The following is a 16,369-nucleotide window of genomic DNA, read 5'->3' on the forward strand; positions in this document are numbered from 1 at the left end:
ATTTTTATTACATTTTATAAGAATCCGATAATCTAACCTATACTACGTTTACGCGAGCGTTACTTAATTCTGTAGTAACTTACGAACGATACGATAATTCTTCCGCATAAACGGGAGATTTTATAGTAATTACGACCTTGAATCAGAAAAAATATTAATCGTCGCGTCGCGTAAAGAGTCATCACGGTCGGTATCGCTCCGCGCGTACTTGACGCGAGACCGGCGAGGCACTACCGTGTTAGGTTAATAATGACTGACAGCTGACAGCGCGCTGATCCGAACGCACTGTCTGCACTGCACTGCGATACTAACGCCGCCAGCCGCCAGTGTCGAAAAAGTGAAAGTGACATTTCTGATTATATATATGTAATAAGACATCGGCGTTAGATATAGTATCTTAATTAAAAAATTTTCACATTTGGACTTTGCGTCGCAATATCTCCGCTCGTAGGGCACGTAGCGGAATATTATAAGAGAAACCCCCCCCCCCCTAATTGGACCCCAAGCTATCGATCAAGCCTACTTAGAACTTGATCCGTTCATTCGTTATCGAGATCTCAACATCTCGAGTACTCGCAACCCGTCGCGTCGCGTAAAAGAGTCACGGTCGGTCCCGCTCCGCGTATACTTGGCACGAGACACTACCGTGTCTCTTGATACATGTGTAATTCGTTACTTCTGTAACTATTAATTTCTTTATTTGCGCACCACGTACCGCGCCTGACTCGTATAGCTCGTATAGCTCGTATAATCGACTTTATTAATTTGTTGACATTTTCACGAGTCTAATGACATATTTGAATCTTTTGAAAAGGTTGCTCAAGGATCAAGAAAATCTTTTTGTTGTCAAATCTATCCTAGAAAACGCAATACTTTTTGTCTTGTCAGTAGTTTGCCGTCTGTGCAATTTAAATTTTAAACGTATTTTTTGTTTCCAAATACAATAACCAAAATATCTCGAAAATAACTTTAACCAATTTTCATGATCCTTTTTGCTTCCTCATAGAGGAAGCTTTGTTTTCGTGAATTTCGTATATGAACCTTTGATTGCGTATAAAGTTGGGTCTAATCAACCAAATTTAAATGATTTATATATGAAATAGGGGTAGAAGAAACCAACAAAGAGATTGGTTTTTGAGTTTTTGATGCCAATATGTTCAGAGTGTTCTAAAATGTCGAAATATTGCATTAAAATCGCATGTCCGTATGTATGTATGTGTGTATGTGCAGATTTGATGTCCGTGATTGCTCTAACTTCCGTAAATATTGAGATATCGGGCTGCTTTTTTTTTAATCGATAGAATATCATTCAAGGAAGGTTGGTATTGAATTTGGCGATGATCGGTAAAGGGTTTTTTTTTTAAATTTTGTATTTTTTTAGAAATGTCCATGGTTGCTCTAACTTCCGCAAATTTGGAGATATCGATCTATTTCTAATTTTATTATATTTTTCAGTCTTTTTTACCCTTATTTCATATATAATTTTTTAAGATTTGGTTGATTAGACCCAGCTTTATACGCGATCAAAGGTCCATAATTTTGATCGCATATAAAGCTAAGTCTAATCAACCTAATTTAAAAAAATTATATATGAAATAGGGGTAGAAAAGACCGAAGTAAAAATTTTATTTTGAATTTTCGATGCCAATGTGTTGCTTATGTTCGAAAACGTCGAATTTAAATTTTTTGAGGATCGGTTTTGAGGATCGGCTATCTATCAAATAACTTAGGGTAGATTGAGGCGAATCGGATTAATATAAGTTTTAAGACAATTTTCTTTAGTATTTTATTTTAAACAAGCAATTTTATCGTGCTAATTAGTAATCCGATTTGCCTCGGTCTACCCTGTACATTTTTTTGGCAGAAATCGGTAACCCTTTCACTAATCTTCGCCAAATTCAAAACAACCTCCCTTTAATGATACCTTATATATAAGATTACGTGTATGATTTGTACACTTTTTAGGCAAAAATTGGTAACCCCTTCATCGATCATTGCCAAATTCAACACCAATCTATCTTTAATGATACTCTATTCATAAAAAAAGTGTGCAAGTAGAAACTTGCACGTTGCTTCCTCATAATTTTTAAGTGTGCAAGTAGAAACTTGCACATTGCTTTCTCATAGTTTTTTAGTGTGCAAGTACAAACTTGCACATTGCTTCCTCATAGTTTTTAAATGTGCAAGTAGAAACTTGTACATAGCTTCCTCATAGTTTTTAAGTGAGCAAGTAGAAACTTGCACATTGCTTCTTTATAGTTTTTAAGTGTGCAAGTAGAAACCTGCATTGCTTCCTCTATGAGGAAGCCAAATTAATAAATATCTACTAATAATTATGCATACAAAAACAGGCTTCCTTATAGAGGAATCAATGTGCAAGTTTCTACTTGTTTCTATTTATTTTACATAAAATTACACAGTTTTCCCTTATAGAAATGTAATACTGTAAGTAATTTTTTGGCTAGTGATTAATCACTTAAAAGCACTATTAAAAGCACTATTAACAGTGCTTTTAATAGTGCTTTTAAGTGATTAATTACTAGCCAAAAAATCACTTACAGTATTAAATTTCTATCAGGGTTTGTCGTAAAAGTTTTTTTAAAACCTTAGTTTTTTAAAAATATGATTAACTTTTATAGCAAAAAGGAGGGGTGTCAATAAGGCCGTTTTTTGGACCACGTCAGAATCGCTCCAAACTGTGGTATTTTCTTCCTACCGATGTAGCTCACAACCTCCTAGAACCGTTTGCTGTCCGAGCAATTAGAGGCTGAGAACGGGCAACTTGAAATCGCAAAAATCAATGAAGTTTTTTACATGGTGGTAGTGCCGGTCTCATTTCAGCATGTCATTGTTAGTAGGGAAGGAGGAAGGGAGGGTGGGGGAGGGAAAGAGGGAGAGCGGGAGATAGAGGGGGGAAGAAAAGGAGGGAGGGGGAGGTAGAGGAGAAGAGAGGGAGGCAAAACTCGCTCCAAACTGTGGTATTTTCTTCCTACCGATGTAGCTCACAAACTCCTAGAACCGTTTGCTGTCCGAGCAATTAGAGACTGAGAACGGGCAACTTGAAATCGCAAAAATCAATGGAGTTTTTCATATGGTGGTAGTGCCGGTCTCATTTCAGCATGTTATTGTTGGGAGGGAGGGAGAAAAGGAGGAAAAGAGAGAGAGAGAGAGAGAGTGGAAAGGAGGGAGGGAGAGAGAGAGGAAAAGAGAGATAGGGAAAGGGAAGGAAGGGAGGGAGAGGGAGGCAAAAAGTGGCAGAGGAAGGGAGAGGAAGGCAGACCTGCTCCCTCCCGTCTGGTTCCCGTCATTCTCTCTCTCTCTCTCTCTTTCTCTCTTTCTCTCTTTTCCTCTCTCCTTCTCCTTCCCTCCCTTTCCTTTCCTTTGCCTCCCTCTGCCTCCCTCTGCCTCCCTCTCCCTCCTTCTGCCACCCTCTGCCTCCCTCTTCCTCTTTCTCTCTCCCACCCTTTCTCTGTCTCTCTCCCCCTCTACTTCCCTTCCCCTCTACCTGCCACCCTCCCTCCCTCCCTCCTTCTCTCCCAACAATAACATGCTGAAATGAGACCGGCACTACCACCATATGAAAAACTCCATTGATTTTTGCGATTTCAAGTTGCCCGTTCTCAGCCTCTAATTGCTCGGACAGCAAACGGTTCTAGGAGTTTGTGAGCTACATCGGTAGGAAGAAAATACCACAGTTTGGAGCGATTTTTGCCTCCCTCTTTTTTCCTCTACCTCCCCCCTCCCTCCTTTTCTTCCCCCCTTTATCTCCCGCTCTCCCTCTTTCCCTCCCCCACCCTTCCTTCCTCCTTCCCTACCAACAATGACATGCTGAAATAAGACCGGCACTACCACCATGTGAAAAACTTCATTGATTTTTGCGATTTCAAGTTGCCCGTTCTCAGCCTCTAATTGCTCGGACAGCAAACGGTTCTAGGAGGTTGTGAGCTACATCGGTAGGAAGAAAATACCACAGTTTGGAGCGATCCCTTCCTCTCTCTCCCTCCCTCCCTTTCTCTCTCTCTCTCTCCCCTCTCCCCCTCTCCCCTCTCTCTTCCTCCCTCTCCTTTCCCCCCTCTACCTCCCACCCTTTCTTCCTCCCTCCCTCCCAACAATGACATGCTGAAATGAGACCGGCACTACCACCATGTGAAAAATTCCATTGATTTTTGAGATTTCAAGTTGCCCGTTCTCAGGCTCTAATTGCTCGGACAGCAAACGGTTCTAGGAGGTTGTGAGCTACATCGGTAGGAATAAAATATCACAGTTTGGAGCGATTCTGACGTGGTCCAAAAAACGGCCTTATTGACGCCCCTCCTTTGCACTATTGTGGATTCAAAAGCTTGCCCTTTATCTCTCTTCTGTGGATATGTTACAGTCAAAGCCCGAAACGCAGGCATTCCTAGGATTGACTAGTCAATCCTCAGGAACGACCAAGCGTTTTAGTCAAAGCCCGAAATAAGTTTTGCGTTTCGGCTTTTGACTAGTCAATCTTAGGAATAACTAATACGGCTAGTCAAAGTTAGAAACTAAAGAAAAATCACTTCGGACTTTGACTAGTCAATCCTAGGAATAACTAATATGGCTGGTCAAAGTTAGAAACTAAAGAAAAATCACTTCGGACTTTGACCAGTCAATCCTAGGTGTGGCTTTAATTCAGACTGTGTGACTGTTAACAAATAAAATCAAGATTATTTTTACTAAATTAAGTTCTTATTGTTAACATAATGTGGTTTTTTTATTTACTTTTTCACTCTTGTACACAGTTTTTTCTCCTTAAGGTTAAAAATGTAGCTTTGGTAAAATATTGGTTTAAAACGCTTTAAACAGTTAAATACTTTTAAAGCGCGTCATCTAACCTATGTATTGTAATATTCTCACTTTATAAATTATAAGTTACATTATGTTAACCTAATGTAGCTTTTTACTTTACTTTACTTTTGTACATAGTTTTTCTCCTTAAGTTTAAAAATGTAGCTTTAGTAAAATATTTTGTAAACATAACATCTTATATAGAAAGTACTTATATTTAGTGTTGGTTAGGTAGACAACGGGTTAGGTTGGTTAAGTACAGAACACAAAAGAATTTTAATATAAAATACTGTAATTACTAGTTAATATAAAATAGACATATCTTTGATGAAAATTTAGCCTTTTAGAACATAAAATCTCTCTTTATAAAAGCACATAACATAAAAATATTTTAATTATTTTTTTAAATAACCAATATAAAAAAATTATTTTTAAAATTAGAGACAACATAAAAAATTTTTTTAAAAAGTACAGAACATGAAAGAATTTGAAATAGTATAAAAAGGAATTAAGAAGAAATAATTATCGAAATATATATCATAAATCGACAATAAGTGTAAGAATCGAGAATAAGTAAATCACTTATTCTGGCATCATCAAACATAACATCTTACACTTAGAAAGTACCTATATTTAGTGTTAGTTAGGTATGTACTTTTAACATAATATAAAATACTGTAATTAATAATATAAAATAGACATATCTTTGGTAAAAATTTAGCCTCTTAGAACATAAAATATACTCTCTTTAAAAGCACATAACATAAAAATATTTTAATTATTTTTTAAATTAATTGATAAAAAAGAAATATTTTTAAAATTAGAGAGACAATATAAAAAACCTCTTTCAAAAGTACAGATAAAAGAATTTGAAATACATAGTATAAAAAAGAATTAAGAAGAAATAATTATCGAAATATCATAAATCGACAATAAAAATTAAGAATAAGTGAATCACTTATTCTGGCAATCAGTTGATTTATGACATTTAGAATTACACAATACGTTTGACCTTTTGCATTTGCACAAATTAGAATTACACCTTTTATTACAATTACATTTTATAAAGCCTTGGCCTCCAAACTTTGAATCTTTGGTACTAACTTCTCTCAAGGATAATTCTATATTGGGTATGTCATTAACATTAATCAAATTTTCCTTACATTCTTGTATCTGATTCCTTGAGAAAAGTGTATTTATAGTTCCTTGTTTGGTGCCTACCTTATACAATCCATCACCGGTTTTTTCTGTTATTATGCCAAGCACATTTCGAGCGTCACCTTTTGCTCTATCCACGCATGGAATAGGCACAGTAATAGTTTTTCCCACCTCAATAGGTGGAAATTTTTTATCGGATAATTGTTTCATAGTATTTGCTTGAGCTTGAAGTCCATCAATAGTCTTTTCTTTATTTATAGTTATTAATTCTTTTTGCGCGCAGCGGATACATACCACTGTACTTCCAAAGCCTTCTTCTGTACTTATAGTACTATCAGCGCATTGTACAATTTGCCCACATTTACAGCAGGTATGTGCTCCAGAGCTTTCTTTTTTGCAAATACAACATATTTTTATATCCGTGGGGACGTTTTGTCGAATATTTATTTCTTCTACGGGATTTGTAATTGGATTGGAATCGTCTTGTTTTGGAACAACAGATGTATTTTTGTTCTCTTCTGTTGATAGATTTATATAAGTGCTTTCTAATTCTTCCTCAGTTCGGAGAATCTTTTTTATAGAATCTGGTAGTCTGTATTCCTACGTGAGCTTTTCTTCCTGTAACAAAAAATCGGTCAACTTCTTCACTTATCTATAGGTAGTATTTGTATACAGAAACTTACGTATTAAAGTTATGCTTACCAAACATGACTTCGAATGGAGTTTGTCGTATTCCAGTGTGATAAGCGCAATTTTTCTGCAGTTGACAGAACTTAAGCCCCTCACTCCAACGATTGGTCTTGTTATCTTCCAGCCACGCAAACAAAATTTTCTGTACGTCTTGGTTTGCCCGCTCTACGCTACCCTGACTTTGGGAATGCCGCGGTTTACCGTGTACTATAGATAACTCAGGCCACATGGTTTTCAATTCTTCAATAATGCGGTTGGCGAACTCTCTGCCATTGTCCGATTGAAGTACTGAAGGGGCACCCAAAATACAAAAAATATTTAAGAGAATGTGAGCCACTTCTTCTGCGGTCTTTGTTTTCAGAGGACGTAAAATCACGAATTTTGTCAGGTGATCTTGATAGTTTAAGATATACTTGAAATCACGATCGGGACACGTCTGCATGTCAATGAGATCAACTTGTGCGCGTGCATGAATCTCTGTAAATACTAATGGTTTCACCACCAGTCCCTTCTTAGGATGACTCTTTTTCTTTTGGCATGGTATGCATAAATCTAAATACAAGTTAATGCATTCTATCGTAACATTTGCATATTTATCTCTTAGTGCTTTTACTGTACGATCTCTACCTCCATGACCACACTCACGATGAACACTGTCAATTACATCAAACAACTCGTCATCTGTGACATAGTAACATACGTTATTCTTATCAGAGAGCGGCATAATCAACTTTTTTATATTCCCAACACGCAAGATGTCATAACGCTTCAGACGCCGATATTGTAACGATGTCCTTTTTTTTGCCATCTTTGCAGATTCTACCTCACTGATCAACTCTTCATACTTTTGTCTGGTTTCAATATGAAATGAACATGCCGTTTTCTTCAAACTCACAACTCTTTCCATAAATGTAGTTTTCATATGGTTCATGTCCACCTCATTGGTTATATTACATTCGTTTTCACTCATTTTGAATGTTGTTATACTTATTTTAAGAATGCGTAATAACAACTAATAATAAATAAAACATATCACAAAACGATACAGACGTGCGCACAACTACTGCTTGCTCGATGTGTAATAACTTGCAACGCACCGTAACTCGCTCACGGACAGCTGACAGATCAGATTAGGTTAGATGCATGTGCAAGGCGCATATCAGACTTATTGTCAGATGGCCTCGTAGTCACACCTAGGATTGACTAGTCAAAGTCCAAAGTGATTTTTCTTTAGTTTCTAACTTTGACTAGCCGTATTAGTTATTCCTAGGATTGACTAGTCAAAAGCCGAAACGCAAAACTTATTTCGGGCTTTGACTAAGACGCTTGGTCGTTCCTGAGGATTGACTATAAGTCAATCCTAGGAATGCCTGCGTTTCGGGCTTTGACTGTAACAGATATACATATATCCCTCTTTGGTAAAACTTCAGATTAAGGGCGATCTCACCGATTTCAATGACCTCGATATATGTTGTCAAGGTCATGACCCTGAGTGACCTTCAGAAGGTTTTAGCCGTCGCTCGTTATTCGTTAAAAAGTTTGAAAAATATAGCAGTTATTTTGAGTATTGGAAGACATAAACGATTAATATGTATGTGGAAAAAATACATGTATGAACGCTTGTGTCGCTTAGTTTAACAATAGAGCCCCCTGTAGGGGGGCGAAACTTACTACCTCCACGCATACACTTTTCGCGCGAGACCAGTTCTCACATGGGTTCGTGGCGTGCTTTATGAGCTTGTTTATTATATATTGCACAAATATTCACACAGATGATTGACTAACTTATCTTGTTTAATACCACCTCTACCTAAACGAGCTTGTAAAGCACGCCACGAACCCATATGACAACTCGTTTCGCGTGGAAAGTATATGCGTGGAGGCAGTAGGTTCCGCTCCCCTGCGGTCACATGGGTTCGTGGCGTGCTTTACGAACTCGTTTATTGTATATCGCCACAAATAATCACACAGATGATCAACTAACTTATCTTGTTTAATACCACCTCTACTTAAACGAGCTTGTAAAGCACGCCACGAACCCATGTGACAACTCGTTTTGCGTGGAAAGTATATGCGTGAACTATTTTGACATATATTAGTTATTTATGCTTTCCAATACTCAAAATAACTGCTATATTTTTCAAACTATTTTTGTTAATAACTTTTTAACGAATAACGAGCGATGGCTAAAACCTTCTAAAGGTCACTCGGGGTCATGATCTTGACAACATATATCAAGATCATTGAAATCGGTGAGGTCGCTCTTAATCTGAAGTTTTACCCCCTCTTTAATAAACAATTCGCAATTAGTCGTTATTTTTTATTTGTTTGATTGCTGTTTGCGAGTAGGTCATAATAGTTTGCTTTATACGTTTTTTGCTTTATATCTTGCATGTAAAATGCAACGCTGCATATGCCTAACGTAAGACTGTCTAGATCAATGAGCATCCAATATAAAGCATGCTATGTTAGGGCCAAAGCACATAACATGGCGTAGCAATTTATAATAGTCGTAGTCGTGGACGTAAGTCAAGCATAAGGATTGACATTAGCGTATATCGTATCCGTCGCGTGATGCGACGTGATTGATACAACATACTACGCTAACGTCAATCCTTGTGCGTTGACTTCCGACACCGACTTACGACTTACGACAGTCATAAGGGTTACAACCATCTTTGTGTTTTGGCTTATGGAACTCATTATGGATGGATATTCATTGGTCTAAACGCTCGGGAAAAAAGAATTACATCTGCCGAGATATGACCAGATCTGGTTTATTAGATCTGGCCAGATATAATTTGATCTGCAAATTGTTTCTATCTGGCCAGATCTGAGCAGATTTGATCTGCCAAGATATAATTATTTACCGAATGTATCCAAATCTGCTCAGGTATAGGTCATTAAAAATTATGAAGGGATGTAAAATTTTATAAAACCATAAATATTATTGATTAATTTGAAATTGTGTGCCACTTTATTATATGCGTGCGATACAACTGATGATATAAGTTGTACCGTACACTTTATTTATATACCGTTCTCACACTATCGTTTGTCATATTTTAAATACGAGAAACGGATCTCATCGAATGCCATCTATCGGATGATCCGACATTTGCACAGGGTACAACAAAAAGGTCGGAACACTGAATTATCTCGGAAAGATGACGTTTTCGGAAGAAATGTTTTATACAAAATTTGTAGGGTACCAAGTTATCCATTATGTGGTGATATTGAATCGAACTTGAACGATCTTGGGAAAGTCACATTAATCCAGATAGCAAAGTGTGTCTGAGCAAAATCGCGCAAACCTGTGATTGCTTATGATGCTGGCAACTTGCCGTACATTTGATTCAATTGATTTCAAGTAATTTAATATTTGAAGCAACACGCAGGCAACATTGGATATATGTATTGCCAGCAATCTGTCGGCAAAAGAACAGCATCAAATTTACTTTGCGTTGCTAACAATATGACAGCATTGTGTGATCTTATGAATTATTACAGCAACATGACAGCAACAGCTCGAATTTTGAAGCAGACGATTTTAGACCGCAGCATAAGTTACCAACAAATTGCTGGCAAGTTGCTATACAAAATTGTTATACCGTGCAGGAATCAACTTACCAATAAATGCGGACTCAGTTGCCACAATTCTGATAGCAACACATACTATGTTGTCGGCAACATACCGGCAACAATGCAGACACGTTGCTATCTGGGAAGGTCACATTGAGTTCCTTAAACGGGGACCCCTATTTTTTATGTCATATTTTTGTAATCCTTGTCGAGACGTTTTCAAAACGCTAATATAAAACTCTCTTTCGTTAAGAATTTCCTGAAATATTTTAAATTTTGTCATGACATTTTTAATATAAAATATGAGATATCTCATAAAATATTCATTTTTTGATAACTTTACCTTCATACTTTTATACGTAGAATAATGAAAGGAATTGAATAATAATATTAATTTTTATTAATCTTTACATTTGCAATTTTGCAAAATTGAATGCGTCTACCATAGTACCATAGTGTATCGGAATAAATGTTTGAAACGGTTAGGACTTACTCACTGTATTTTTGACATGTTTTCCTTTACAGATCTCGTATCTTAATGCTAGATTATCGTTACTCTTAGCTATGTACCAAGCTTCGCTCGCAGAGAGGCAGCACCTCTCGGGTTCCTATTTATTACGCCGGGACACTACAATTCCCTCTTTTTATTTTTTCCCACGCCGGAAAGCTGTTGCCGGATTCTCTCTGATCTGTCTTTCCCCTTTTTAGAGGTGTCCTCGCTGTTCGCATTTCGCTTTATTGCCGTGTATTTTACAATCTGGTCGACATATCTTTTCCATACCGCCTTATTGTCAGTTTCTATTTTGAACGTGACCGGTGATAGAATTTTTGCTATGGTCCCTGGATATCTACCGTGTGTGTCTTGGCGAAAGTCATCGACCATGACTCTATCTCCTATCTCTAATTTTACATTTCGCTTCCCTGGCCTTGCTGATTTCTGAGCTAATTGTTTCTCTTCTACTGCAGACGTCACATCCGACCGCAATAAATCGAATCTGTTGCGGAGTTCTGTTCTATACATGAGCCATGCCGGCGTTCTACCCGTTGTACAATGCTCGGTGCATCGGTAGTCGAAGAGAAACATTTACACCGCTATCTCTACTGTTTTTCCCGATTTTACAATTTTTGTGACCTTATCCTTAAAGGTTCCTACAAAATTCTCTTCTACTCCGTTCGTCGCCGGGTGATTCGGGGCAGCGAAACTCTGCTTAATCTCATTCTCCCTTAGAAAAGCCTGCAACATCTCGCTTCTGTATTGGGGCCCATTGTCGCTCACCACGTGATGTGGTAGCCCGAATCTCACAAATAGTGCTTTGAATATCTCTATTACCTTGTACACTTTCATGTTTGACCCTATTCGTACTATCTCGTGCCACTTAGAGTGCGCATTGATTATAATCATGTACATTTGCCCGAAGAGTGGCCCGAGAAAATCCGTGTGCAGTCTTGACCATGAGTTCGCCGGCCATGGCCATGGGGTTAACGGCGCGTGTGGCGGCGCTTTGCCCTTCTCCAGGCATGTTTTGCAACTACTTGCGGTCCTTTTGATGTCTTTGTCTAAGCCTGGCCACCAGAAGTGAAAGCGTGCCAGTTTTTTCATTTTTACGATTCCTTAATAAGTTACATGAATTTCTTTTAATATCGTGATTTCTGAGCGCTTTCGGTATAACTACCCTGAGTCCCCACATTATACAACCCTTTTTGAGGCCTAGTTTTATTTTTTTTAATAATAATTCTTGTTAGCTTTTTTGCATCCGACCATCTATTTGACATAAATTCTACGATTCTACATAAAGCTCGATCTTTTGCTGTTTCTTTTGCTACTACTTTCGCTGTGAGCGCTTGGCATCTTTGTTCAAAATAATTTATGGCTGCGTTGTCTATGTCGAATACTTTGGTGCTACAGGTAATCTCGATAGCGCCGTCACAGTTCTCGTTCGCCGTTGAGCGTACTATCTCTATTGTATACGTGAAACTTGCTAAGAAACATGCCCATCGCTGTATCCTGTTATGCATTGTTACAGAGACCCCTTTATTGTGCCCGAACACAAATCGCAGAAGCTCGTGATCTGTTTTTAGAATAATCTGCGCACCGTACACTGATAGAACTTTTTAAACCCGAATACTATAGCTTCTGCCTCTTTGTCAATTATTATGCTCGGTGCATTTTTGATGCTGGTATTATCTTGGAGGCGAATGCAATTGGTCACTTGGTGCCGTTAGCGTATCTGTGCGATAGAATTGCTGATAGTTCGTACTGACTAGCGTCTGTACCTAATACAAGTTGCTCATTTTTATATAAAAAGAAGAAAAAAAAAGCGCTAGGACTTTGTCTGAAATTAACTCGTTTTTTGACCATTCAAACGCTTCTTTGCATTCCGGCGACCAATTCTACGTCGCTTGTTTACCTAGCTCGTATAATAGTTTCAGTTTATGAGCTCTATTTTCTAAGAACGCTTCGTAATAGTTTAATATGCCTAAGTACGCTTGTAACTGTTTTTTATTTATCGGTGCGCCCGATATTGCGTGTGTTTTGGCCGCTGACGGTCTCCAAGCCGCTCTTGTCTATTATAAATCCTAGTACCTCTAAACTGTCTTTCAAGAACTTGCATTTTTTTTACCCTAAGCCCCACGGCTTGTAATCATTCGAATATCTTATCTATCGTTTCACGGTGGACCTCGTCGTCCGACGGGCCCGTGCCGTACATGTCACATATATTTCTCTACATGTGAGATTTCTCGTAAAATTTTGTCCAAAATCTCTTGGCATTCGCCTGGGCTTGAAGCTACCCCCTCTGGCATTTTAGTGTATCTATATAACCCCTCCTGCGTGATTATCGTTAACAGTCTCTCAGCGACCTCGAATTGCATGAACGCGTGTTTCAGGTCAATTTGTGACCATTTGGACCCCGTCCCCAACGTCTTAAAAACTTGCTCCTTTAGGGGCATTGGGTGTCTCTTGATTATTATTAAACAGGGGTTAACCGTTAACTTAAAATTACCGCAGTATTCTTACAGTTCCATTGCTTTTTAGCACTAGCACTATCGGTGTGGCCCACTTGCTGACTTTGACTGGTTCTAGATTTCCGCATTTTACTAGTCTATTTAGGGCCAATTTCACCAACCACGGTTAGCTTAACCGACGGTTAAAGTTAGCAGGATTGACCAATAGAAAGCAGGGTGGATTTATTTCTATTGGTCAATCCTGCTAACTTTAACCGTCGCGTCGGTTAAGCTAACCGTGGTTGGTGAAATTGGCCCTTATTTCTCGAGAGACTCTATTGCGTAGCGCGAACGACACGTGGTAAGCTTTCATTTGGATCGGATTGTAATTTTCTTTAAGTGCTAATTCGATTTTCCTGCACGTATATTTACCCTGTTCGCTTGAAAAAACATCTGGGAATCGATCCCTTACTCGCTTAAATTCGGTACTGTCCTTCTCGCACTCTATCGCTCCCGTAAATAAACCTGGCAAAACTAGCGGCCAGCACCCGAATTCGCTTAGCCACTGCCTTCCGATTAATGTTGGCCCATTCTCCGGCATAATATAGCAAATTAATCGTCTACGCATATCCCGGAAGTCTATACGTACCTCTTTTATACCGATCGGCGGCATTTTAATTGTATGCTCGTAATGTGAGGTTCGGTGTTTTCAATCGCGTGTTTGGAAATATCTTGCGCCACGTTTTTTCCCTCATCGCCGCTACGTAGGCGCCCCCGTCAACTTTTATTACTACATCGATGTTATCGATTCTCACCGATACGTACATTGGATCCGCGCGCTTACTTTAGAGGGAGTAGGCGTGGGAGAGGGAGAGGAAGAGAGGGAGAGCGTTACTTCTGTAGTAACTTACGATAAGTCCTCCGCGTAAACGGGGTTTTGTAGTAAACTTATGATAATTCACTCTGCGTAATCTGGTGAATTATCGTAAATTACTACAGAAGTAACGCTCGTGTAAACATAGTAACAGCCACAACGAACGCGCACACACGTGCAAGCACGTTCTGCCTTTAGTTCTCTCTTCTTAACTCACTTACTAACTTTACTTTCTTTGCTTTACTTCACTCTCTTTACTCACATACTAAAAAATATTTTTTTACGAATAAATACACACTTACTATGTTTACGCGAGCGTTACTTCTCTAGTAACTTGCGATAATTTCTCCACGTAACCGGGGTTCTGTAGTAACTTACGATAATTTACTCCATGTAATCGAGTGAATTATTGTGAGTTATTACAGAAGTAATGCTTGCATAAACGTAGTTGTCGATCGCTGTGTTTACAGCAAGATGCACTGGTATCCTTTAAGTGTAGAAAGGTGTAGGGGTGCGCGCCATCTCTAGGCTCCCGACGCGTATCTTTTTGGGAAACCGATTTCACGATACACTCGCGATACTAGCGCTATTAAATGTGAATGTCTGATTGGTTAATGCCTCCGAATTTTAAACGCGAAATTTGCGCTTCTTACTTTGCTTCCAGAACAGATTATTATTGCAAACTCTGAGAGAATGTCCTTCGTAATAAAATATTTGGTTGCCCTGAAAAGGGCAGATTTGTTATTTTTGGAAGAGATACTTTAATTACAGAAAATATTTGAAGTGGCCACCGTTCATCGCGATACATGCTCTCATGCGTCTTAATAGGTTTGTCGGAATCTTCTCCATAATAGGGGTATTCAAATAAGTTAAAGTTTAACGGTTTGACAGGTTATGTCGGGTTAAAGTCGAGTAAAAAGTTAATTAATTAATTTTGGGCGCGCTACTCTTTAAGGTTATGCAAAATACATAAGTGACTCATTAACCTATCACATTAATCTTTGGGTTAAAAGTGTAAAAATTAACTTTTTACCCGATTTTAACCCGACATAACCTGTCAAACCGTTAAACTCTAACTTATTTGAATACCCCTAATGTCGTCTTCAATAGCCCAAATAACATTGTGGAGTTTGTCATTTAATTCTTTTACGTTCTCGGGAAGCTTTTTGTAAATGGCTTTTTTGCAGTATTCCTACAAAAAAATCTAATGGATTGAGGTCCGGGAATCTTGCGGGCCAACGTATTGGGCCATATCGGTCCATTCAACGTCCAGGAAATTGCTGATTCAAATAATTTGTAACCACTCTTGCGTTGTGTAGACCAGCACCATCTTGTTAAAATACAATTACATCTTTCCGCCAATAGCATTTCTTCTAAAAACTCTGGCATATTGTCTGCCAAAAATTCCGCGTACGATGCGTCATTTAAAATTTCAGGAAGGATAACTGGGCCTAGGATTTTCGTGCCCATTATATCAGCCCACACATTTAATTTCCATCGGACTTGAAAATTTCTGACTCGAGTGACTCGAGGATTCTCGTCGTTCCACACATGCATATTGTGCGAGTTGAAAACTCCTTCCCGTGTAAATAGCGATTCATCGCTGAATATTATGAGCGTGTGCGTGTGCGTGTGCGTGTGCGTGTGCGTGTGTGTGAGCACCAATTTTTTTTACAAGAAAAATTTATTTATATAATTTTAATTAAATATTTTTATTTTGTACTGTTACCTCTTTAATTCTTTGTGATTAAAATGATTTTTTGTAATATTACAATTTTGTTAAAAAAAATTAAAGCTACTACCACTTGGGTTGGAATAGGAAAACCCTTGAATGGGAACACAAAGATGTTGAATATCGCCAGTAGTTATTGGAAGTGGTTTCAAAGGTATATGACAAACCTCGAGATGCGTGTTTAAATGCACGATGCCTGTTTTATTAATTGATTCACGAGACAGAAGTAAGGCTTTGATCGTATCGAATCGATGGTCGAATACAGTGTGATGTAAAGGCATGTACTCTTAGAGAGTCGTGTGAATGCTACATAGTATATGATCAATATGGTAGAACAGTATGGTGGATATGGTGGATCAATATGGTGGATCAATAAGCGGAAAAATTGAATATCTTAACACGCCCCCTCAATTTGAACGCTACTAACAATTCTTGGCAAACAAAAAGAAAAAGGCAAGGGGAATCCTTAGATCTAGTAAACCCGCATTCCCATGCACAGTTCCAGTGTCCATCCTTTGGCAGAGCCTTGGTGAGGTAGTCGGTCACCATCTGATTTGTAGGTACATACTCCAGCTTCATGA

At 38.3% G+C, this 16,369-nt stretch overlaps 2 protein-coding genes across 2 annotated transcripts in view; one reads left to right on the forward strand and one right to left on the reverse strand.

The window, feature by feature from the left end:
• The window catches only part of LOC139819413 (FAD synthase), a 233,604-nt gene that overhangs the window by 28,469 nt on the left and 188,766 nt on the right, over window positions 1-16,369 (forward strand). The gene's annotated exons all lie outside the window — the stretch shown is intronic.
• LOC139819416 (KRAB-A domain-containing protein 2-like) lies at window positions 4,106-8,110 on the reverse strand. Its single transcript, XM_071788731.1, is given in 4 exon segments — window positions 4,106-6,501; window positions 6,504-6,556; window positions 6,558-6,585; window positions 6,670-8,110. Coding segments are annotated over 4 exon segments (1,212 nt in total). The 5' UTR covers window positions 7,628-8,110; the 3' UTR covers window positions 4,106-6,328.

Source organism: Temnothorax longispinosus, chromosome 9 (genome assembly GCF_030848805.1).
Source record: "Temnothorax longispinosus isolate EJ_2023e chromosome 9, Tlon_JGU_v1, whole genome shotgun sequence".
Lineage (NCBI taxonomy): Eukaryota > Metazoa > Arthropoda > Insecta > Hymenoptera > Formicidae > Temnothorax > Temnothorax longispinosus.